This window comes from Bos indicus, chromosome 4, assembly GCF_029378745.1.
Source record: "Bos indicus isolate NIAB-ARS_2022 breed Sahiwal x Tharparkar chromosome 4, NIAB-ARS_B.indTharparkar_mat_pri_1.0, whole genome shotgun sequence".
In the NCBI taxonomy this organism is placed as follows: domain Eukaryota; kingdom Metazoa; phylum Chordata; class Mammalia; order Artiodactyla; family Bovidae; genus Bos; species Bos indicus.
Genome location: NC_091763.1, coordinates 49,894,912 through 49,920,225, shown reverse-complemented (window position 1 = coordinate 49,920,225; position 25,314 = coordinate 49,894,912). Strand labels below are relative to the sequence as shown.

The 25,314-nt window shown below is 36.9% G+C and overlaps 1 protein-coding gene across 3 annotated transcripts in view; it reads left to right on the top strand.

Moving 5' to 3' along the window:
- The window catches only part of PNPLA8 (patatin like phospholipase domain containing 8), a 50,413-nt gene extending 41,087 nt beyond the window's left edge, over positions 1-9,326 (top strand). For all 3 annotated transcript variants that reach the window (XM_019958703.2, XM_019958704.2, XM_070787782.1), the window contains 2 exons: positions 3,515-3,710; positions 7,536-9,326. In XM_019958703.2, coding sequence (XP_019814262.2) covers positions 3,515-3,710; positions 7,536-7,810 — 471 coding nt within the window. In that variant the 3' untranslated portion in view covers positions 7,811-9,326. The remainder of the gene's footprint in view (positions 1-3,514; positions 3,711-7,535) is intronic.
- The last annotated feature ends 15,988 nt before the right edge of the window (positions 9,327-25,314 follow it).

Below are 25,314 nucleotides of genomic sequence, written 5' to 3'. Positions count from 1 at the left end.
TATTTGTCTCCCCAACCCAAGTAGCATCATATTTATCTTGAAATAATTACTTTTTACAAAATTATCCCTTCTCTCTTTCTAACAGCTACACATATTTTATGTGTACAGTTTAATGAAGTTGATCATATGCATATCGCTTCTCTCTTTCCACCTCCTCCTCCAAAATTAAATCATTTTTTCACTGTCTTTGGGGAAAGATCCTGATAAATTTGTTTGCACTAAAGGTTTTTCTGCAGATTCTAATATATTATTTCTTTTAGTCCTTATTTACATTTTAAAACGTTGGGTTCAGAACTCAGAATACATTAACCTAAAACAAATTATGATATTTCATATAAACCTTCCAAGTAAAGGATGTTTTAAGCAGAAAGAGCCTGCCTAGCATTTTCTGTGCTAAATTATGCCTGTGCCAGGCCACAGCTAACAGTATTCATTTTAACTAGATAAAATGTTGAGAGTGCTTACTCGGTGCCAGACATTATGTTAACCATAAAGAATATGAAGGTTTTTAATAATTGCTGATATATTGTTTGTGTTTCCTGGATCTTATCATCAAATAACTCAAAACTAGAAGATAAACAGTTATAGCATGAGATGATAAATTCAATAATAAAAATATATACAGAGTTAAGAAGTAGTATAAAAAATGTGATTTATTTTGTCAGGATTGGCTTTACAAAGAAGTCTTCTGAGTTTATATATAAAGAATGAATAGTTGATTAGGATAGAAATAGGATGGAGAGGACGGGGAATCCTTGCTTAATGGTTGCAGATCCTATTTGGTGTAATAAAAATGTTTTGGAAAACATTCTGAGTGTTACTGATGCCACTGAATTGTAACCTTAAAAATGCTTAAAAGGACCAAATTCATGTTATATATTTTTTTTCATAATAAAAGACAAATTTTTAAACACCCTGTTAGGGAGTTTGCTGGTAGTTAAGATTTGGCATTTTACTGCCATCACCCAGGTTCAGTCCCTTGTCAGGGAACTGAGATCCCCTAAGCTTTGCTGCATGGCCAAAATTAAAAAAAACAAAACAAAAAAAAAAAACTAAACATGAGTTGATTAAGAGACATTCATTTGTATGGTCCATCGGTTATTTTCCAGTATAAATTCTGATTTAGGATGTGAAATGATTAAATATACATTAAAAGCAGTAAAAAGTATCCAGATATTAGGCTTTTTAAGAAGCACATGCATGATGTAATACAGTTAAAACACAATCCTGTGTACCTCTAAAAGATAAGTATCAATTTACTTAACAAGTTTATTTTTCAAGTCTGTTTTACCTCAGCGCTTAGAATAAGCAGTGGCTGATAAACATGAAGTACACAATAAATAAGTAAATGTGAGTATGAATACTGTGGGTGGAAAGGCTTCAGGAGATGCCATAAATGTTACATTAGCCTAATGACTTGCCGATAGAAAAGGCATCTAACACCAGTAGGCTCTCATCTAACAAGGGTGGGCTAGTAACTCTGTAAATGGCTTAAGGGGTGGTATGCCTTGCCACTGGGCTGAAGTGAATACCAAAAATATCAGCTTCTGCACTATTTTGGATGGAAATCAGGTAAAGTTTAAGGAACAGAAATTTTAATTTTGAAGCAAGCTATTAAAACCATCTAAAACTTGGCAACTTTTGATGGGGGATTAATTTTATTATTATCTCTTCTTGCTAAACCTTGTTTGCCTTTCTTTTATCCCCTTTTTCTCTTTTCTTAATCCTTCTTTATCAGTTCAGTCACTCAGTCATGTCTGACTCTTTGCAACCCTTTGGACTGCAGCACACCAGGCTTCCCTGTCCATCACCAACTCCCAGAGCTTGCTCAAACTCACATCCATTAAGTCAGTGGTGCCATCCAACCATCTCATCCTCTGTCATCCCCTTCTCCTTCTACTTTCAATCTTTCCCAGCATCGGTCTTTTCCAGTGGGTCAGTTCTTCTCATCAGGTGGCCAAAGTATTGGAGTTTCAGCATCAGTCCTTCCAGTGAATATTCAGAACTGATTTCCTTTAGGATTGACTGGTTTGATCTCCCTGCAGTCCAAGGGACTCTCAAGAGTCTTCTCCAACACCACAGTTCAAAAGAATCAGTTTTTTGGCGCTCAGCTTTCTTTATAGTCCCTCTCTCACATCCATATATGACTACTAGAAAGACCATAGTTTTGACTAGATGGACCTTTGTTGGCAAAGTAATGTCTCTGCTTCTTAATATGCAGTCTAGGTTGGTCACGGCTTTTCTTCCAAGAAGCAAGTGTCTTTTAATTTCATGTCTGCAGTCACCATGTGTGGTGATTTTGGAGCCCCAAAAACTAAACTCCCTGTTTCCATTGTTTCCCCATCTGTTTGCCAGGAAATGATGGGATCATGATGCCATGATCTTAGTTTTCTGAATGTTGAGTTTTAAGGCAACTTTTTTACTCTCCTCTTTCATTTTCATCAGGAGGCTCTTTAGTTTTTCTTTGTTTTATTCCATAAGGGTGGTATCATCTGTGTATCTGAGGTTATTTTTTCTCCTGGCAATCTTGATTCTAGCTTGTGCTTCATACAGCCCAGCATTTCACATGATGTGCTCTGCATATAAGTTAAATAAGCAGGGTAACAATTACAACCTTGACATACTCCTTTCCCAATTTGAAAGCAGTCTGTTGTTTCATGTCCAATGGAACTATCCTTCTTTATAGTTTTTATGATAATGAAATGTTTCATCTAAAATAGCCAAATGATTAGAAGTTGCAGAGTATAAATATAGAATTGACGATAAAAATAATTTAATGAAAGAAATAGCTTTCTGCTGAATTAGAAGTGGAGTATGGTATGGGCATCATTCGTTTTATCCCATTCCTGGCAAACCTCACATGATATATCTACTCAATTTTGAACAGCTATAAACTTTTAGAAAATTATTTTCTTTCCTTGTGGATTCTTCAAAATAATGTAGATTATTGATAATGCTTAGAAATATAAAGCTTGCCTACTTTGTTTAGGTTATATCTGCAGTAAATGAAATTGATATTTTGAAATTGTATTGTTAATAAAATTTCAACTTAAATTGCTTTAATCAATTTGGTTTTATTGGATTTGTGAAAGATCTGGTCTTTATTTATTTGGTAAAACCACAATTCTTTTGCCAGATTTTATATAGACTCTATTAACCACTAAACAAGAATAAAAACCTTTAAAAGTAATTCTGTTCATTTGAGTAATTTTGAACAAAATATTCAGAGCAATCCAAAGTTCAAAAAGAACCTCCGTAATAGTAAAGGAAAGTTTAATAAAGCCAGTGGAGCCAGTGAATTTTCATATGACTTCTTTTGTAGCTGTAGTTTATAAAATAAATTCACTTTAAAGGAATCTCTTGTTTTTAAATCATTTGTTAAATTTATTACATAGTTCAGTTTTCCTAATTGAGTAAATTTCAAACTGTGGAAAATGTAATTTGTTTTCACGTTTGTAAAAAAGAATTTCACTTCAAATTTACTTCCTATATTTGTTTGACTTACATTTTGCAGGATGGAGGTTTGCTCCTGAATAACCCTTCCGCATTAGCAATGCACGAGTGTAAATGTCTTTGGCCAGACGTCCCCTTAGAGTGTATAGTATCCCTGGGCACTGGGCGTTACGAGAGTGATGTGAGAAACAACGTGACGTACACGAGCCTAAAAACCAAACTGTCCAACGTCATCAACAGCGCTACAGACACAGAAGGTTAGTCTGTTTATTTGCTGTCTTAATGTACTTTGCCTTTAGAATTCGGTTTTTGGTAGACTGTGCTGATGCTCACTGCAAAAAGTACATTGTTATGTCTGTATTGCAGGCTTAGGAAGCACATGGGAGCAGGTCTTTGTCATTTCTCTTTCTCCTCACTCATTTCTACAGTAGCAGCTTCTCTGTGTGGGAGCTAGTGGTACCTTTGCCTCCTTACAGTTGGAGAAGTAGCTGAGGCAGGAGTAGCACAAAGGCTTGGTTGGAGACTCTTAAGAAAAAGAAAAAAGAGGTTGGTTCAGATAAACACAGGATAACACGGAGAGAATCAGAGTACTTCTGGATTATTTAATAACATGGAGGCAAATCAGAATAAGTCCTTACTTCCACTCTGGCTGCCCCTGTAATCTAGCCTTCGTAATAAAGCCCAAGTGATCCTTTAAAATGTAAATTGCATCATGTCTTTATCTGGTTCCAAACCCTCTAGGCTTCCCATCACACTTGGAACAAAACCCCAAAGCCTCATTAACTGAAGTTCACCAGGCCTTGGAAGACCTAGCCTTTGAATGCATCTCTTCCCCTTCTCTCAAGCTGTGTCCCCTCTGTAAAGTGTGTCCAGCTACACTTGAATTCTTGCTGTTCCTCAACTTCCTAAGAAGGCCCTGCCTCAGATATCTGTCTTCTGTTTGTAAGGCCTTACCCACATATCAGTATGTGCTCGAGTCCCTCCCTTAACCTCATTCTGGTCTCTGCTCAGACGTCACTTTCCCTGAGAGCCCTTTTCTGTTCACTTTCTAATCTCTGTATCCCACCAGAATGTAAGCAGAAACTTACCCAGTTAACTGTGTTGACTACAATGCCTGGCACATAGTAGGCAGTCAGTATTTGTTGACTTTCTAATTTTGGCCTTTGAGGTCTAGAGCTTCTTATTTTACTATATTATTTTTAAGTCCTACATGAAATCTGTTATTAAATTTGTAAAAAAGAATTGTTCCCACTTAACAGCTCCTTGCTTCTGAATCTTATTCTCTCTCTGTTATCTTATTCCTGACTGAGTCATCAGCCTATATGAGCATCTTAAACTTCCCACTAAAAACGTTTATTTATTAAATGATAACCCAAGAAACTTCCCTGGTGGCTCAGACAGTAAAGCGTCTGCCTACAATGCGGGAGACCTGGGTTCAATCACTGGGTCAGGAAGATCTCCTGGAGAAGGAAGGGGCACCCCACTCCAATATTCTTGCCTGGAAAATCCCATGGATGGAGGAACCTGGTAGGCTACAGCCCATGGGGTCGCAAAGAGTCGGACACGACTGAGCAACTTCACTTTCACTTTGAACCCAAGAAAAAGTGACATTCTGAATTTTTCACTATCTACAATTTTGTTATGAAATCAATAACTATTCTTACCATAAGCAGTCTTCTTAGAAAAAGATAGCTTTGATTACCCAGTCTCATGATACTTTTATGTATACCTTGTGCAAACCACATTATTGGCTCACTTGAAATGTTTAAGAAATATGAAATATACTGCCTTTGTGCACATACACTCTAGTTAATGAAGAATTAGAGTGAAACTTGTAATTGCTGGTATTAGATGGTTATTGATGTATAAAAACAGCAGTTGCCTTTGAAAGTTATATGCAAGACCTGATGGTAAAAAGTACAAAACATTACTGAGAGAAATTAAAGCAGGCCTAAGTAATTGATAACTGTGCTCATGAATTCAAAATGTCAGTATTGTTATGCTGGCAAACCACAGATTGGTTTTAGACTTCATGCAACTGCTAGAGAAGTCAAAACGGACTTTCTGTGGGGTAGAGATTAACACGATGACTGTAAAATTCATATGGGTATGCAAAGGACCTAGAGTAACCAAAACAGTTTTCTAAAAGAACAAAATTAGAGGACTTAGACCCTCTGACTTCGAGGCTGTAAAACTACAGTTAAGCAAGGGTGGTGTTTGCATTAGATCAGTGGTACCTAATAATGCAGAAATTGATCCAGACATGTGTGCTCAAAAGATTTTTGACAAAGGTAACTCAAAGAGGAAAGGATAATCTTTTCAACAAATAGTACCAGGACAATTAGATAACTGTATTTAAAAAACTGAACCTTGACCCTTGACACCATATATAAAAACTAACTTGAAATGGATCATAGATCTAAATATAAGAGTTAAAACTGCAAATCTTCTAAAATACCCTGGAGAAAATCTTAATGACGTTGGGTTAGGTAAAGAGTCTTTGATAGTACATAAGAGGAAAAATAGATAAATTAGACTTCATTAAGTTATAAATTTTGTTCTTCAAAAGACACTTTTAATAAGAGACAAGCTATCTGCTGAAGTCAAATATTAGTAAAATGTGTCCATCATCAGAACCAAATGTACAATCAGATGCAAAACATATAGAAAATACTTCCAATATTTCATATAAGGAATATATAGAGATGAAAACAAAACAAAAAAATCAATGGAAAAAAATGAACAGACGCTTCACTGAAGAAGATATACAGGGGACTGATAAGTACATGAAAGATTTTTCATTAGTAGTCATTGCTGCTAAGTCGCTTCAGTCGTGTCTGACTCTGTGCGACCCCATAGACAGCAGCCCACCAGGCTTCTCCATCCCTGGGATTCTCCAGGCAAAAACTGGAGGGGTTTGCCATTTCCTTCTCCAGTGCATGCAAGTGAAAAGTGAAAGTGAAGTCTCTCAGTCGTGTCCGACTCTTAGCAACCCCATGGACCATAGCCTACCAGGCTCCTCCATCCATGGGGTTTTCCAGGCAAGGGTACTGGAGTGGGTTGACATTGCCTTCTCCATTATTAGTCATTAGGGAAATGAATATTAAAACCACAAGATACCAGTACACACCTTCTAAAATGATTAAAAATAAGACCAACAATAACAAGTCTTCGCAAAGATAAAGAACAGTGGGACTCAGATAATCCTAATGGTTGATATGCAGAATGGTGCAACCATTTGGAAAAGAGTGTTGTTGTTCTTAATAAGATAATTAAACTTTTACCATATGAGCAAGCAGTTTCATCCATGAGTATTTATGCAGGAAAAATAGAACCATATATCCACAAAATGATTTAGGATTATTTCTAATAGCTGAAAACTGAAGAGAAGCAGACCCAGACCAGAGAGAACAAATTGTGTAATATCCCTACACTGAATTACTACTTAGCAATAAAAAGGAAGAAATTATTGATCCATACCGCAACATGCATTTCAAAAGCATTTTTCTGAGTAGAAACAATAACCAGACACAGAAGAGCTATATATATATTTGTAAGTTTGTTTATATGAAATTCTAGAAAAGGCAAAAGATACGGGAGGAATCAACCATAAAGAGGCATGAAGAAGCTTTTGGGGTGATGGACAATATTCTGTGTCATGGTGGTTGTGATCAAACAAGTGTATACCATTGTCAAAACCTGGCAGTTTAGACATTTAAAATTTATTAACCTTACTGTATATAAATTATACCTTAATAAAGATGATCTCAGGAAATTAAAAAACAACAAAAGGAAGGTTGAAAAGGCATCTCAGCAGTGGCTAACAGTATGACCGAAAACAGAAGAGTCCTGGAGCTGGGATCCTAATTTAACAGAATTATATGGTATATATCAGGAATTGAATTTCATTTCATAATTATATTCAATATTATGAATTCTTTACTTCTGCCGTTAATTAGCTAGAATGTGAAAAATAAGCAAGGCTTTCTGATTTGCCTAAAATAGGGTAATTTAAATAAAATTAGATCATTGCAGAATAACTTGATTTTTTAATTCGCTCTGTCCTCTCTTTGTTTTAACAGAAGTCCATGTAATGCTTGATGGTCTATTACCTCCTGACACCTATTTTAGATTTAATCCTGTTATGTGTGAAAACATACCTCTAGATGAAAGTCGAAATGAAAAGTTGAATCAGCTGCAGTTGGAAGGGTTGAAGTACATAGAAAGAAATGAAGAAAAAATGAAAAAACTTGCAAAAATATTAAGTCAAGAAAAAACAACTCTGCAGAAAATTAATGATTGGATAAAACTAAAAACTGACATGTATGAAGGCCTTCCATTCTTTTCAAAATTGTGATGAGTGTGTGCGTGTAGTCTCCTAACTGAATGCCTGTTGAGAAGGTCCACAGAATTCAATAAGGAATCGTGGGGTTCAGCATGATTTATCATCAAAATGCTCTTGAATTCTGGGGAATCCTGAAAATACAGTGTTTGGACCAGCTTGCACAGTACAGAGAGAGTGTACTTGGTTACACAATTCATATGGAAATTAGGTTTTTATGATGTTAATAATTAACTGTGCTTTAGGAATCTTACTGTACTAGTTGGTTTTAGTACATATCGATGTTGTATTGTTTGATGTTTGAAAATTTATTAATATATGTGCCAAACAAGAACTGAAAACTATCACATTATACTTGGTATTTTTACTTTAGTCACCATAATCATGTTAAATTTATTTAATCATTGATTTTCTTTCATGTGGAAAAACTAATTTCTTCTTTATTACTTTAAACATTACTTAGGTTTTTGATAGCTACATTCTATGATCCAAATATTGCCTCCCACGATTGTCATGTGATCTAAACAGATGCAGAAAAAAAATGAAATTCTCTCTATCAAAGGACTTTTACATTTGAAATATGAAAGAGCCAGATACCGTTTTCTATTCCAAATATGTTTATTTCAACGTTGTTTGGTTCCGAAAGATAGGTGAAGTTCCAGTCAACCACTTTTCCCCCCTAAAATTTCAAGATAATGCTGTGTGTCAATTTTCTAGCTCTAGCTTATCATTCACTCATATAAAATTAATTATTTGAATTTACTGAGGAAATACCCCATCATTAGCAAAAACTAAACTGTTGAAATAATCTGTTAAAAGGCTGATGTCATTTTTAAATTATTTACTATTTATAATGTAGCCTGTCATCTCTTTGTAGCTTTGTCAACAGTATGCTTTAAAAAAATGTTAGGCTTGTTTTATCTTAACTCCTTTAACCATCTAGACTTCACAGAGATTAATAACATATACAGCAACTTGCATCATTGTTTATGCTAACCAAATTCATCTTTGTTGTGTTATCTATGTGCCATGTAAATCCTTTACCATGTTTAGATTTGTCAAGGAAAATGAAAAGAGGTGAGTGTCCTTTGCTTTCTCTACATAAACTGGAGCTAAACCCATTACTGTGTCTTTGCATCAGTGCTGCGTAGAGCCAGTGAGGCATGGTTCACAGATGCCGGGGGAGCTGAGAGTCTGGATGCTAATTTGGGCTGCGATGCACAGTCCTTCTGTTTTGACTTGGAGGAGGGTGGATAACCTCTCTGGGCTTCAGATATTTTATTCTGGGAAAGTGGGAAGAGCTAGCTGTAAAATTTTATTTACTCTTAGGGCAACTGGAAAGAAAATTCTACAATTGTAGAAGCAAAAGATTAGAAGAGATGTGAAAATGAATTTTCAGTCCTACAGAGGTAAAATATCTACTCTTTTCAAAGAAGCAAAGAATTCTCTGTTTCAGAAAAAAAAAATGTAACAAATTATCCAACTCATCAATTACTTTAAAAATATAGAAAATAAAAATTGTAGCTCAGTCTTTTTTGGATAATTCTGTTCTTATTTGTGTGATCAGTGCTGTGCTGGTAATATTTCACTTCTGTACTTGCTGCTGCTGATGTCCATTATTAAAAATGGTGCCTTGGGCAGAGTTGTGTATAGGCTACGGTGGAGAGAGCCTGGCTGGGGTTATAATTACACTCTGCACCTCTCCCTCTCCCATGCCACACTTTATCCAGGAGAGGGTAGGTGACAAAGGAACCTTCTGAGAGGCAGGGAAGTCAGGAATACTGAGCATGCAGTCTGAGGGGACACAACCCCCGCGTCCTGCCCAGCAGTTTTTGACCACTGCCTTCTCCTTTCACTTGGAGTAAATCTGCTAATGACTGAAGGACTGAGACCACTAGAGTTCCCATGTCCCTGTCTCTGTCCTTCTGCTTTTCTCACCAACAGAAGGTACACCAGTTGGGTGGTGCACCCATTTTCAGTTGTCCCCATTTGTACTTGAAACTGATTATCTGAAGAATTGTGTCATTCACCCGAGATAACCTTCACTTTACAATGAAGCCAGTGCTTTGCTTTGTCCAAAAGCAGAGTGGATTTCTTTTCAGAAAAGAACAGAAGAAAAGGATACTCTCCTGAAATATGAAGACACACTACCAGGTAGGTTATGGGTTCTTTATTCGACTGTTTTTAAAGTACGATCAGTTCTTTATGAGAAGAATGTTTTAAAGATAAGATAATGGCCTAATTAGGTTCCTTCCAATGCAATAATTCTGTGATAATTTATAAAAGTAAACAGTGATCAAATGAGTTAAAAGAGAAGAAATTAGGATATTCCTGCTTATTCATTCATATCACTTATTCTCGTAAGATTTAACTGATGTCTTTGGCACACAGTTTATGCTTCTTGATTAATTTATTTAAATCAACTAGTTTTCATTCATGCTAATAAATATATCTCATTCTTAAAATTATTTTGATTTTTTAAAAATACAGCAATGTGTCCCTTGCAGGTGGCTATATTTTGAAAAATGATTGAAAATCCAAAATGTATCTACTGTCAGTAGTTTTACAGATAAACCAGTAAAGTTCCGTTTTTACCGTAAGGGAAATTTCATAGCTCTGAAAGTAGAGAAACATAAATGTGTTTAAAGTGTTTTCACATCTATAGAGGAAATGTGAGTATTTTTATGATTATTACTAGCTAATATCTAGCACTTACATGCCAAAGACTATGCTGAAAGCTTTATGTCCACTATCTCATTATATTTATATCCCTGTGGAAGAGGTACTGTTACTATTACTCCTAATAATAACAAAACAAAAAAAAAAAGTAACTTTTTAAGGGGCTTCCCTTGCAGTCCAGTGGTTAAAACTCCATATTTCTAGCACTTTACTACAGAGGATTTTAGGAACTAAGGTCACACATGCCAAAAAAAAAAAAAGTTAAAAGTGAGGTAAAGAGAAAAATCATAAACGTTTTGAACTTTTTGTTTCTCTCAAGTGAAAGTGAAGTCACTCAGTTGTGTCCGACTCTTTGCGACCCCATGGACTGTAGCCTACCAGGCTCCTCCCTCCATGGGATTCTGCAGGCAAGAGTACTGGAGTGGGTTGCCATTTCCTTCTCCAGGGGATCTTCCTGACCCAGGGATCAAACCCAGGTCTCCTGCATTTCAGGCAGACGCTTTAACCTCTGAGCCACCAGGGAAGTAGCCACGTTCAAATTTTATTATTGATTGTGCAAATATTTATTAACTGACATCTTTGTTTCAAGATTGACTCCACCCTTTACATCACCCATATTGGATCATTCCTGCTTTCACGTGAAGTATCTTTTTCTCCTCCATTTTTTATAGCTTGATTGAGGTGTAATTTCCATACCAAAAAAGCTATCCACTGCAAGTGTTCAGCACTTTGTAGTAGGTTTATAGAGTTGTGCAACCATCAAATAGTCCAGTTTTAGAGCAATGCCATCATCCACAGATCTTGCCTCATGCTTGTTTCTTGCCTCATGCTTGTGTATAGCCATTGCCTACTCCTGTCCTCTGCTCCAGACAACCAGTGATGTGCTTTCTGTCTGTGTAGAGTTACTGTTTCTGGATATTTCCTATAAATGGGATCAAATAGTATATAATCTTTTGCATCTGTTTTCTTTTCACTTAGCATGTTGCTGAGATTTTTCCAGGCTGTAGCATAACAGTAGTTGGCTCTTTCTCATTACAGTCCATGGGGTTGCAAAGATTCGGACACGACGGAGTGACTAACACTTCCAGTAGCTATTGATGTTGAGTATCTTTTGAGGTATTTATTAGTTATTTGTATGTCTTCTTTGATGAAATATCCATTCAACTCTTTTGCCCATTTTTAAATAGTTTATTTTCTTGTTATTGAGTTGTGCAAAAGTTCTTTATATTCTAGATGCAAGTCTCTTGCCAGATAATATGTATCTCCCAGTGAGTGGCTTGCCTTTTCATATTTTCAGTAGTGTCTTTTAAGTATGCATATGAGTTTTTAATTTTGATGGTCAGGTTATCAATTGATTCTTTTGAGTTAATTTTGTATATGATATGTGCATGTGTGTTCAGTCACTCAGTCATGACCAACTCTTTACAACCCTGTGGAAACTGTAGCCCACCAGGCTCCTCTATCCATGGAATTCTCCAGGTAGGAATACTGGAGTGGGTTGACATTTCCTTCTCCAGGGTATCTTCCTGACCCAGGGATGGAACCCATGTCTCCTGCATTGGCAGGCGGATTCCTTACCACTGAGCCACCTGGGAAACCTATATGGTGTGAATAAGGGTCAAATCTCTCTTTCTCTCTTTTGCATAAGGATAATAGTTGTGCCAGCATCATTTGTTAGTCGCTCAGTCATGTCCGTTTCTTTGTGATGCCCTAGACTATAGCCCGCCAGGCTCCTCTGTGGAATTTTCCAGGCAAGAATACTGGAGTGGGGTGCCATTCCCTTCTCCAAGGGGATCTTCCATATCCAGGGATCAAACACAGGTCTCCCACATTGCAGGCGGATTCTTTACCTCTGAGCCACCAGGTTGAGAAGATCCCCTGGAGAAGGAAATGGCAACCCACTCCAGTATTCTTGCTTGGAGAATCCCATGGACAGAGGAGCCTGACAGGCTATAGTACATGGGGTTTTAAGAGTCGGACGCAACTTAGTGACTACACCACCACCACCACCACCACCACCAGCATCATTTGTTTAAGAAAAATCCTTTCACCACTGATTTGTCTTTGTTCTTTTATCAGAAATCTGCTATCCTTATATTTGTGGGTTGATTTCTAGACTCTCTTTTCTGTCCCATTGACCTATATGTTAATTTTCTACTAGTAGCATAGTGTCCTGTTACTATAGCTATATGTAAGTTTGAAAATCAGACGGTAGAATTCTTTCAACTTACGCTTTTTCAAACTTATTTTGTTTTTTCTAGTCCGTTTGCATTTTCACATAAATTTTAGAATCATTTTGTTAGAGCACATGTATACACACACGCACACACAGCTGAAATTCTGATAGGGATTGCTTTGAATGTATTAAGCTGAGGGAATGGACATATTAACAGTATTGATCAATTGTGTCTGTCCTTTGAAGTATACAGTGAACATGGACTATCTCCATTTTATTTAGATTAAAAAGTTTTTTTCTAAGTAGTGTTTTGTAGTTGTCAGTGTATATATCCTGTACACCTTTTGTAGAATTTATTTCTAAGTATTTTTAAGTGTACAATTCCAATTGTATGGCAATATGTATATATACTAAATATTGCAGTTAATTCTTATACAGAATTAACTGGTGTAAGGGATTTAAATCTCTGGAAATAATATTGATTGAGAAAGATCAGATCTAATTCTGAATTAGATGATATTTTATTGTTGCAGGCGCTCAGTAACTGGTAAGTTACTGAGTTAGATTTTAACATTTTGTCTTTCCTTATTCTTATGTAAAATATTTTTAATTTATTTCTGATTAAATGAGTTGGATTAGTGTTTAGTCTCAATCAGTAAAAACAGGAATTATAAACTACTTTAGAGAAGATCAGTGCAGTAGATGCTTAAGATATTCATTAGATTTAGAGTTAAGGAGTTAGCTTCCTTTCCTTTTCATATTTCTTCATTGTAGATTTCTGTGTTGATATTAACTAATGAAAGAAAATCCTTTTACATAGGCTAAGCAATTACAAGCTCTCAAGTGTAGAAGTTCCTGAAATGTATTTAGTTAGAACAGGAGCCAGTGATGAATTTAAACAGTGGCTCAAAACAATCAACATGTGCAGGATATAAAATTAATACACAGAAATCCCTTGCATTCCTATACACTGAGAAAACAGAAAGAGAAATTAAGGAAAAAATCTCAGTCACCATTGCAACAAAAAGAATAAAATACTTATGAATAAATCTACCTAAAGAAACAAAAGACCTATATATAGAAAACTATAAAACACTGATGAAAGAAATCAAAGATGACACAAATAGACGGAGATATATACCATGTTCATGGATTGGAAGAATCAATATAGTGAAAATGAGTATACTACCCAAAACAATCTATAGATTCAGTGCAATTCCTATCAAGCTACCAACAGTATTTTTCACAGAACTAGAACAAATAATTTCACAATTTGTATGGAAATACAAAAATCCTCGAATAGCCAAAGCAGTCTTGAGAAAGAAAAATGGAACTTGAGGAATCAACCTGCCTGACTTAAGACTATACTACAAAGCTACAGTCATCAAGACTTAATGGTACTGGCACAAAGACAGAAGTATAAAACAAAGGAACAAAATAGAAAGCTCAGAGATAAATCCATTCACCTTTGGACACCTTACCTTTGACAAAGGAGGCAAAAATATACAATGGAGAAAAGACAATCTCTTTAACAAGTGATGCTGGGTAAACTGGTCAACCACCTGTAATGAAACTAGAACACTTTATAACACCATACACAAAAATAAACTCAAAATGGATTAAAGATCAAAATGTAAGACCAGAAACTATAAAACTCCTAGAGGAAAACATAGGCAAAACACTCTCTGACATAAATCACAGCAAGATCCTCTATGACCCAACTCCCAGAGTAATGGGAGTAAAAGCAAAACTAAATGAGACCTAATTAAACTTAAAAGCTTTTGCACAATGAAGAGAAATACAAGGAAGATGAAAAGACAGCCCTCAGAATGGGAGAAGATAAAAGCAAACAAAGCAACTGTCAATTAATCTCAAAATATACAAACAGCTCATGCATCTCAATACCTGAAAAATAAACAACCCAATCAAAAAATGGGCCAGAGAACTAAACAAACATTTCTCCAAAGAAGACATACAGATGGCTAACAAACGCATGAAAAGATGCTCAACATCACTCATCAGAGAAATGCAAATCAAAACCACAATGAGGTACCACCTCATGCCAGTCAGACTCAAAAAGTCTATCAAAAAGACTACAAACTATAAATGCTGGAGAGGGTGCGGAGAAAAGGGAACCCTCTCACACTGTTGGTGGGAATGCAAACTAGTACAGCCACTATGGAGAACAGTGGAGATTCCTTAAAAAACAAAACTGCCATACAGCCCAGTAATCCCACTGCTGGGCATACACACCGAGGAAACCAGAATTGAAAGAGACATGTGTACCCCAATGTTCATCTCAGCACTGTTTACAATAGCTAGGACATGGAAGCAACCTAGATGTCCATCTACAGACAAATGGATAAGGAAGATGTGGTACATATACACAATGGAATATTACTCAGCTATTAAAAAGAATGCATTTGAGTCAGTTCTGATGAGGTGGATGAAACTGGAGCCTATTATACAGAATGAAGTAAGTCAGAAAGAAAAACATCAATACAGTGTATTAGTGCATATATATGGAATTTAGAAAGATGGTGACGATCTTCTATGCAAGATAGAAGAGACGCAGATATAAAAACAAACTTTAGACTCTGTGGGAGAAGGTGAGCGTGGAGTGATTTGAGAGAATAGCTTTGAAACGTGTATATGTGAAATAGATCAGTCCAAGTTCGATGCATGAAACAGAGCACTCAAAGCTGGTTGGTGCACTGGGACAACCCAGAGGGATGGGGTGGGGAGGGAGAAAGGAGGGGAGCTTCAGGATGGGGGACACATGTACACCTGTGGCTGATGCATGACAATGTATGGACACCACAGTATTGTAATTAGCCTCCAATTAAAATAATTAAAAACAATTAACATGAAAGCTCATCTCAGGCTTTGTGAGTTTATGAAAGTGTACACTTTTTTAGTTTTCTTTTACCAGTTAACAGGACAACAGATAAGACATTTCTAGTAGCAGAAATTGGCCACTTGATTTATTTTTTAGTTATTTTTAATGCTGCCATAATTTACCTTTGTTCATCCAATGTGTGTTATTCTGACAGATTTGTGCTCCTTGTGAATGACAGCTATTAAATGCATAAATTTCCTCTTTGCTCCCTTTATGTATTACAGCCATGACATTTGAGTGTTTGCTAAGTTCCAGGAGCTGAGCTAAGCAGGTTGCATGTATTATTTAACACATTTAATACTCACATGTAAGCCTGTGAAGTGAATAGCATAATTATCCTTTAGTAAGAAAATGTTTCCCAAGATATCCCGGCTAGGAAGTGGCAGATGAACCCATTTTCTAAACCATGATTCTTCTATACGTCTTCCCTAGAATGTCATTTTGTGAAACGTTGTGAAGAGATTTCAGATCCTGTTTACTAAACTGAATCTGTAAACTCTTAAGTTTAATCAGTGAAGTATAATTCTAACATCTAATTGTGTGAATACTTTCTGAGTCCTTGTATACCACAGTGGTTATCTACTAGGAGTGGTATTACCCTTCTCCCTGGAAGGATTTGAAAATCTGAGACAGTGAGGGGAGATTGTCGGGGGAACTACTGCCCTTTAGTCTCCCAGGAGTCAGAGATGGTAAATGTTACATATACAATGGACAGGTCAACCTCTCAATGAACTCTTCCACCCAAAATACCAATATCGCTCCCTTTCAGAACCATGAGCTGCTTATCTTCAGAATAGAAATGATGTATTTATTCCACAAGAAATTGAGGGTATACTTTGCCCAGAATTAAGGTGCATATTTGTAAAATTCCATTTGGATTCCATCTCAAGAGGAATTCTTTGTGCATTCATTGCCCCTTGTTCACTTGTTCTTTTTTTTTTTTTGCCAAGTTTAAATACAACTGAACTGTTCACTTAATCTTACTTTTTGGACCAAATCTGTGGCGGTTACTCTGTCGTGACAGGAAGGAGGGAGATCACATTAAAAAGCAGTTTGTTCTGTTCCTGGCAGAGCTATCCACCATGCGAAATAGGATTCATAGAGTACAGATGGCCCTGAACGAAAGTGTTTTCATGTGCTGGTCCAGGGGTTTGATAAATGTGTGTCTCGCAAGAGTCAGACTGATTGCCTTATTCATTATAACCTTTATTCAACTGATGCAAGTCAATTGACATATTCATTATACTCCACAGATACATATTATTAATTGAGTCTTTTGAAGTATTGACTGTAATGTTGATTCACATTCATGATGAAAAATTATAATAAGGATTAATTCCTTACCTCTAGACAATATATATGGTGAGTTGTATTTTAAAGATTTCAGTTTGATTGATTGTAAACAGATTACATGGTCCAAAATGGTTGAGACCCAGTAATAGTCGTAGCTAACATTTATTGCCATGTAATCTTCAGACCAAGGTACTGTCATTATCCTTATTTTATATTAGCACTGAGATGATGGTGGTGGTGATGAGAAAAGTCTTACATTTCTTGCCTGCTATTAAGTTTGGGCTCTGTATCTTTCCCCAAAGAGAAAACAAATAACCTTTTCATTATAAGTGGGAAGTTATCGATCATAATGTGGACATGGGTGGATAGCTGTCTTTCTTAAATTATTTATCTAAAATAACAAACACCTTACTATCCCTTCATGTATTTTATTCTCGTACATCACTTTTAATACCTGATTTATATTTTTAGACAATTTTCAAGGATCAGACTAAGATAACTATGCTCATCTTATAGAAGAATAAAATAGTTAACAATTATGACTTGGTAGCACTCTTTCTCGGAGAAGGCAATGGCACCCCACTCCAGTACCCTTGCCTGGAAAATCCCATGGGCGGAGGAGCCTGGTGGGCTGCAGTCCATGGGGTGGCTAAGAGTCGGATACGACTGAACGACTTCACTTTCACTTTTCACTTTCATGCATTGGAGAAGGAAATGGCAACCCACTTGTGTTGTTTCCTGGAGAATCCCAGGGACAGGGGAGCCTGGTGGGCTTCTGTCTGTGGGGTCGCATAGAGTCAGACACGAATGAATGAGGTGACTTAGCAGCAGCAGCAGCAGCACTCTTTCTTGGCTACAGTCCATGGGCTCGCAAAGAATCGGACATGACTGAATGACTAAGCACTGCACTCTTGCTTACCGAATGTACTGCTGCTGACAATGCTTGTAAAAAACAAAATGATAACAGCAAGCCAAAAATCAATCCAATTATCTGCAAAGAAAGAAAGCTGTGTCATTTTAACATTAATTGTGTGACATTGTATTCCCAACACACCTTGCCCCAGAAAGTATTTATTGTAGTGTTAAATAGCCTATCAAAATAATTTTAAAAGAACTCTGAGTACAATTAAAAGTAAACCATACCTTGGCCAAACAACAGAATATGAAAAAGAAAAAAAAAAATCATCCAATGTTTTATGCCAAGATACACAGTCTTTGGAATTCACTGTAGGAGTTTTGCAAAGAAAGGTCTTACCTTTCATTATGTTTTGTACAATTGTACCACCTTTTCGAAAACAGATGTTCTGCAGTAGCAAACATGTCACCCTGCTTCTGTGTTTGTGATACTATATGAACAATCTTGGAGAAGGCAATGGCAGCCCACTCCAGTACTCTTGCCTGGAAAATCCCATGGACAGAGGAGCCTGGTAGGCTGCAGTCTATGGGGTCGAGAAGAGTGGGACATGACTGAGCGACTTCACTTTCACTTTTCACTTTCATGCATTGGAGAAGGAAATGGCAACCCACTCCAGTGTTCTTGCCTGGAGAATCCCAGGGACAGTGGAGCCTGGTGGGCTGCCATCTATGGGGTTGCACAGAGTCAGACATGACTGAAGCGACTTAGTAGTAGTAGTATTATGAACAATCTAAGGAATTCTTAAAAGTCCCTCAAATTTAAAAAGTTAAATAAAACTAGGGTAACTTGCCCCTCTCCCTGCCTTTCAGATTTGGCCTTAAAAGCATGTTTTTAAAAAATAATACTAGTAGAATTAAGAGCCATTTAAAACCACATTTTTTCTGTGTCTCAAATGTTAAAACTATATCTTGTAAATCATGGGTGCTATTATTTTGCTAATTTTGAATGAACTTGTTTGCTATCAGGATACGGTTAATCCATGCACATCTAAACATGTTGAATTCCATTTCCTGAATTGAATTATGTGAAAAGTACCAATGCTGACACTCAGAAATTATAGAAGTAATGAAACTCTAGACTATTTGCTTAGTATGTAATGCAGATATACTAACATATGCCTATAGTGTATAACAAAGAAATACACACTTCAGAGGTTTTGATGAAGGTTGGTGGTTAAGAATTTTGTGATACAGGCTTATACTACTCTCATATTTTGAGTATGGGTGAGTGGCTATGTCCTGATCTCCCGATGGAGCATCCCAGGTGTCTGTAATAGTGTGTGGAAAAATACTGCTACCATCCATCCCATCACAAATATAATCATCAGCTCACAGAGTAAGACTTCAACTTTAATCTTTAGAGTAATTTTCACCATCTTATATGCACTGCACTCATTTTGAAACCCCTGAAAAGTCATGACGACAAGTTTAAAAGGTGTAAATAGAACTATCATAGATGCTTCTTTATGAAGCATGAGAGAAAAAGAAAATTCTCATTGGGCAACAAATAATTGCTATAATGTAGCTTTCTTTATTTCTATCTGTATTATGCATTCCCTACCCAGCTGGTCACATGCTGCTTCCAGCTCTCACAGTTTCTAACACCCTGCTAGATACATTATAGGCCCGCAGTATTTGTAGACAGTGAAAGTGCAAGTCACTCAGTCATGTCTGACTCTTTGTGACCCCATAGACTGTACAGTCCATGGAATTCTCCAGCCCAGAATACTGGAGTGGGTAGCCTTTCCCTTCTCCAGGGGCTCTTCCTAGCCCAGAGATCAAATCCAGGTCTCCTGCATCGCAGGCAGATTCTTTACCAACTGAGCTATCAGGGAAGCCCAAGTATTTGTAAGTTGGACTTAATTGAATGATCTGTCTTACACAGTTATGAGGAAGTGGGGAAAATGAAGATGCTTTAAAGGTACTTTCTGAATCTGTTTACTTTAAAATCTGAAAATGAGGCTGGTTCCCTGTGCTTGTGCATAGAATCGTGGCTGGGATCCTTTTCCTCAGTGTGCGCACAACCCTTTCCCGACTGAGAATCACACAGGTTACAGAGCCTGTCATTCTCTCTCACCTGATGCCCGAGGTAAATACATAATTCATAGTATTTGTATGTCTTACCTCCTGACAAGGACTCAAATACAACAACTCAAATACAAAAAGAAGAAAGGTTTCTTTTGTTTGAAATGTGAGCTTTTTAACCCGTTCTTATTGGACTGCCTTGTTGCCAAGATCCTTAAACATACATCTTATTCTAGTAAATTTGTGGGTGGAGCCCTCAATGGTCAAAATAACTGTAGTCTATATTTGTATACAAAATTTATTTATAGTTGCTTATGGCATTTGTGTACTTTCCAGAACACCTTCAAATCAATTTCTTCATTTTATTATAACAGCTGTCCTGTGTGCTTGGCAAGACCAGCATTGTTATTCCACGAGGAATATATAAAATATAGCACTGAAAACCCAAAGGCTTGTCTGACTTCACCTTGTTTAGTATGATGGCTTGAGCCAATAAATTCCCAGCCAAGAACTCTTTCCTCTGCTTTCCAAATAATCACTGGGGGTGGGGGTATTGGTTGCAATAAATAGGGTCTGATCATAGTGGGGATTTGTATTCTTACCCAGTGTGGCACAAGATTTGCATTTCTGGGAGATATGCTTATATTTTTCTAAAATAGGAATACTTAGTCATCTAAATGACATGTATTACGTGCCATTTGTATCATGAACCTGACTCAGATTTAAGTATATGAAAGAAATGTGTCCTTGAATGATTCTACGATGACCTGGATGTCAGAAAAATAAAATAGTACAGTGAGCAATATCTTGGACACTTTGGGAGCGCAGAGATTGAACAAGGTCAGTGCAGTGTTGTCCAGTTCTGTAGCTACTTTCTCTCAAGTCGCTGATCATAGCCTAAGGGAGGTAATAGGTCTTGTGTTAAGATGAAGGTCTTTGTCAAAACTCAGATGGGCTCAAAGTGAGGCCCTAGGCAAGTTCACCTCCCTGAGAGTTTTCATACCTGAAACACAGAGTTGTTTGAATAATGTAGGTCAAAGGACCTGGAATATAGTATGTAGGTGCTCAATAACTACATGTTTGTAATGTGTATTACTAATATGTATTAACATGAGTATATACTAACAGCAGTTATTTTTGTGTTCTGGGAAATTAAGATCCCAAGGGAAAATAAATTAATAATTTTTACTGAGTTATATACTTCTGAAATCACAGTGTTCTTTTTCTCAATGTCACAGATTTACATTGTGCCATACCCCTCCCCTTCAGTCCTTGAAAGGATCAAGTCATCCTTTGATATGACCTCTTTATTTTTCTGCATTATCTTTTATTACTCTGTTCTGTTGTGCCACAGGATGCATTGCTAAAAACACTACTGTAAGTATTATGCTTTGGGGTTATAAATTGAGGATATAATGTCCATTTTTGTTCATGTGAAAATAATGATATTGACCTTGGAGGCAAATGATCTCGTTGCACATAAATTACTGTGTCCTGTGTTATTTGCTGCCAAATAATTTTCAACAGTTGTCAATGCCCTTGTTTCTGAAATTGATTTTAAAATAAAACAAGCATGAATTTAGAAACTGTAAACCTTACATGGAGAAGGAAATGGCAACCCACTCCAGTGTTCTTGCCTGGAGAATCCCAGGGACAGGGGAGCCTGGTGGGCTGCCGTCTATGGGGTCGCACAGAGTCGGACACGACTGAAGCAACTTAGCAGCAAACCTTACATGTTTTATTTATACCTAAAAAGATACTTTGAGATATTCCACAAATTGTATTTCCCTTAGGTTGCAGAAGCTACTAACTGTGCAGGTCACATGATTGAAAATGAAACCAGTCAGATGTGAAGAAATGTATCATGGGCCATCCCACCGTTACCACCTCACATCCTGACTATGGAGTCTACTCACATCTCCCAGAGACTACTCCATCAAGAAATGAGGAAAGGGAGGTACTTCAAGTTTAATCCAGATTATGTGGCAGGAATTTTGGCAGGCAGGGAAGGAACAGTGTCCAGAGAATACACTGATGTTTGTTGTCCTGGACCTAGGGGTTTAATCTTCCTCTGTAGTGTGGAAAGATATTCCTTGGGCCGTCCCACTGTATGGGCCCTGCCCCTTAATATACACACACCATGGTTCCTGAGACCTATGAGTTCCCTGTTGCTGGCATTTCATTCATTCATTGAGGGAATATTTTTTTAAGTGTAAATAGCATATTTATTAAAAAATGAAGTATATTTTGAACACAACAAAATGCCTAGTTAAAAGAAATCTGTATGAAAGATAAGTACAGTGTTTTCTGCAAAGCAACTTGTTCTATGCATAAAGCAGACTCACTGGAAAAGACCCTGATGCTGGGAAAGATTGAGGGCAGGAGAAAGGGGAGCAGAAGACGAAATGATTAGAAAGCATCACCAACTCAATGGACATGAATTTAACCAAACTCTGGGTGATAGTGAAGGACAGAAGAACCTGGTGAGCTATAGTCCCTGTGGTCATTAAGAGTCAGACAAGACTGAGCGACTGAACAACTTGTTCTATAAACTTGGATTTTATATATTGGATTTTCTGTTATTTTCTCCTCCACTTAAGTTATGGCATCAAAATTGCATTGGAATTTTCCCCTACCTTTGGGGTGATCATTCTGTTGGTATAAATGCAAAGCTATTGGTTTGAAAGGAATAATAAAATTCATTGAATTCAATGCCTTCTCCTTTCCCTGCCTCTAACTCAACCAACCCTAGCCAATGATTGAAATTCTTTCTAACATCCCTACCAAGTCTTTGCTTCCTCTTTTAGTAATGAAGACCCCACATCTCCTCCATGAAGCTCCGTCCGTTCTTGGCAGTGAACCTTGGCTTTAGGGAAGTGATTCTCAATACTTTTTCTAAACAACCATGAGGGAATCCCAGGACACCTCCATATGTAACAGTAGTTTTACATATAACCAAACTTTTAATAGAGGCTATCTCTAGAGAGCAAGATGGTGATGGGAGGAAAACTTTCTCTTCTCATTTAATATACTTCTATTGGTAATTTTTTTTTACAGTGAGTATGTATTACTTTAATACATACATGCATACAGTTAGAAAAGTGGTCCAAGGCGGTAAATCTTAAATCACACTAGGGATAGGGTGTTTGATGGGAACAAGGCCCCCTAGAGGAACAACAGAATGAGAGGGTATAGTTTGTGTTATGATTTGACACCTCCACTGGCTGTAATATTCTTGGGTGTAGAGTGGGCACTGAATTGACTGGAGATAGTTGGTAGAGAAGATTGAATGCCCCCTACCTCCTTGAAAATCATGTCTAATCTCTATCTCAATTGAGTAAGCCAGCTCTTCAGGCATTTTGTGGGATTCCCTGGTAGCTCAACTGGTAAAGAATCCACCTGCAATGCAGGAGACCCTGGTTTGATTCCTGGGTCAGGAAGATCTGCTGGAGAAGGGATAGGCTACCCACTATAGTATTCTTGGGCTTCCCTGGTAGCTCAGCTGGTAAAGAATCCACCTGCAATGAAGGAGACCTGGGTTCGATCCCTGGGTTGGGAAGATCCCCCTAGAGAAGGGAAAGGCTCCCCACTCCAGTATTCTGGCCTGGAGAATTCCATGGACTGTATAGTCCATGGAATCAGATTAAGTGAATGTGTGCCTAATAAAACACCTAATATGTGCCAGGTGAATTTAAGAAATTATGATAAAACAGTGAGGAACAGTGGTAAAAACACCCAAGTACCAGATCTTATGTGTCCCAAAGAGAGTTGCTTGGCCTTTAAAGCAGTCACTGTGGGAAGCTTTACAGTTTTATCAGTGATTTTCCGATCTCTGTTTTGGAACTTTATTCCTGAGTGCATACACTATATAACTTCGGTTATATATACACATTATAAAATTTCTGTTATGTACATAACCATGTAATTTCTGTTATATACAGAATATATAATTTCTGTCGTACATATGCATATGTTTAATTTTATATAATTTATTTCTTTACTAGTAGTGTGGCAGAAATAACTGAAACTTTGGAACAAAATAACTGAGTGTGAATACATGATCTTTCAGGAAGTTATTTAACCCTTCCAAGGCTTTTTTTTTTTTTTAACCTGTAATACTAGATGAACAATGGAAAAATCATACAGTTGTGAAGATTTATTTATCATTATGAAATTAACCCAAAATGGTATCACTGACATTGACAAAAATCTCTCTGGACATTTAAAAAAACTGAGTCAATCATACTGCTTTTTAAGCAGAAATACCTTCTATGTTGCACAGACCGTTTATGCATTCATGTAGAAGCATGCAGTGATGAGCAAAAGTCTATCAAAGTGTTTTGGTTTTTACTTCTGCCTTTAGGTTTTTCTATTTCACAACATCATGCACTTCCAAAGAGACTCACCAAAGGGCCAGAGTCCAGGAGTTCCTTAAGCAAGTATGTAGTCTCTGCCTTTTTGACATGTGCCTCTCTTGCTATAAGGGTGAATGACTGGTACGCATGTTTTATTTCTGGACTGTCTACTGAAGATCAGAATTCAGAGGCCCATCCCCCCCATGGTGTGCATTCATGGGACACACTATCCCTGGGCTCTGGAATAAAAACATTAGCTGTCTTAGCTCCAAGTTTCAGTGCCAAGTCCAGGCAATATCCTGCAGCCCACCAAGAACCACTGTCTGGCCTAGGGCACAAGAGTAGAGAAGGGGCAGCAAAGAAAAATAGTGAGAAAATAGCCCAAGATTTGATATAAATGCTTTATTGGAATGATCAGTCTACTCAAACTTTAGACAAATAATTTTAAACCCCCCATAATTCTGTCATTTTAAATAATCTTTTTTTTTTTTTTAAGTTGAAGTATAACTGATTTACAATGTTATTTTCAGGTGTACAGCAAAATGATTCAGTTATACATTTATCTATTCTTTTTCAGATTCTTTTCCCTTATAGGTTATTACAAAATACTGAGTATAGTTCCCTGTGCTATACAGTAATCCTTGTTTATCTAGTGTGCGTATGTTAATCCCAACCTCCTAATTTATCCCTCTCTCCCAACTTTGGTAACTATAAGTTTTTCTTTTTTTCCAAAGTCTGTGGGTCTATTTCTGTTTTGTATGTAAGTTCCTTTGTATCGTTTTTTGTTTTTGTTTTTGTTTAGATTCCACATATAAGGGATACCATATGGTATTTGTCTTTCTCTTTCTGACTAAACTCAGTATGATAATCTTTAGGTCTATCCATGTTGCTGCAGATGGCATTATTTCATTCTTTTTTATGGTCAAGTAATGTTCCATGTATATAGGAACAATATCTTCTTTATCCATTCATCTGTTGATATTTAGGTTGCTAAATTTAGGATATTTAGGTTACTTCCAGGTCTCTGTTACTGTAAACAGTGTTGCAGTGAACACTAGGATGAATGAACGTTCATTAGTAGTTATTTAAGAGTTTTCATTTGCATGTGATCTTTCTCTCTTATGTATTTCAGAGTTTCAGTAATAATGCACACACACTATTTTGCGCTGCACTATTT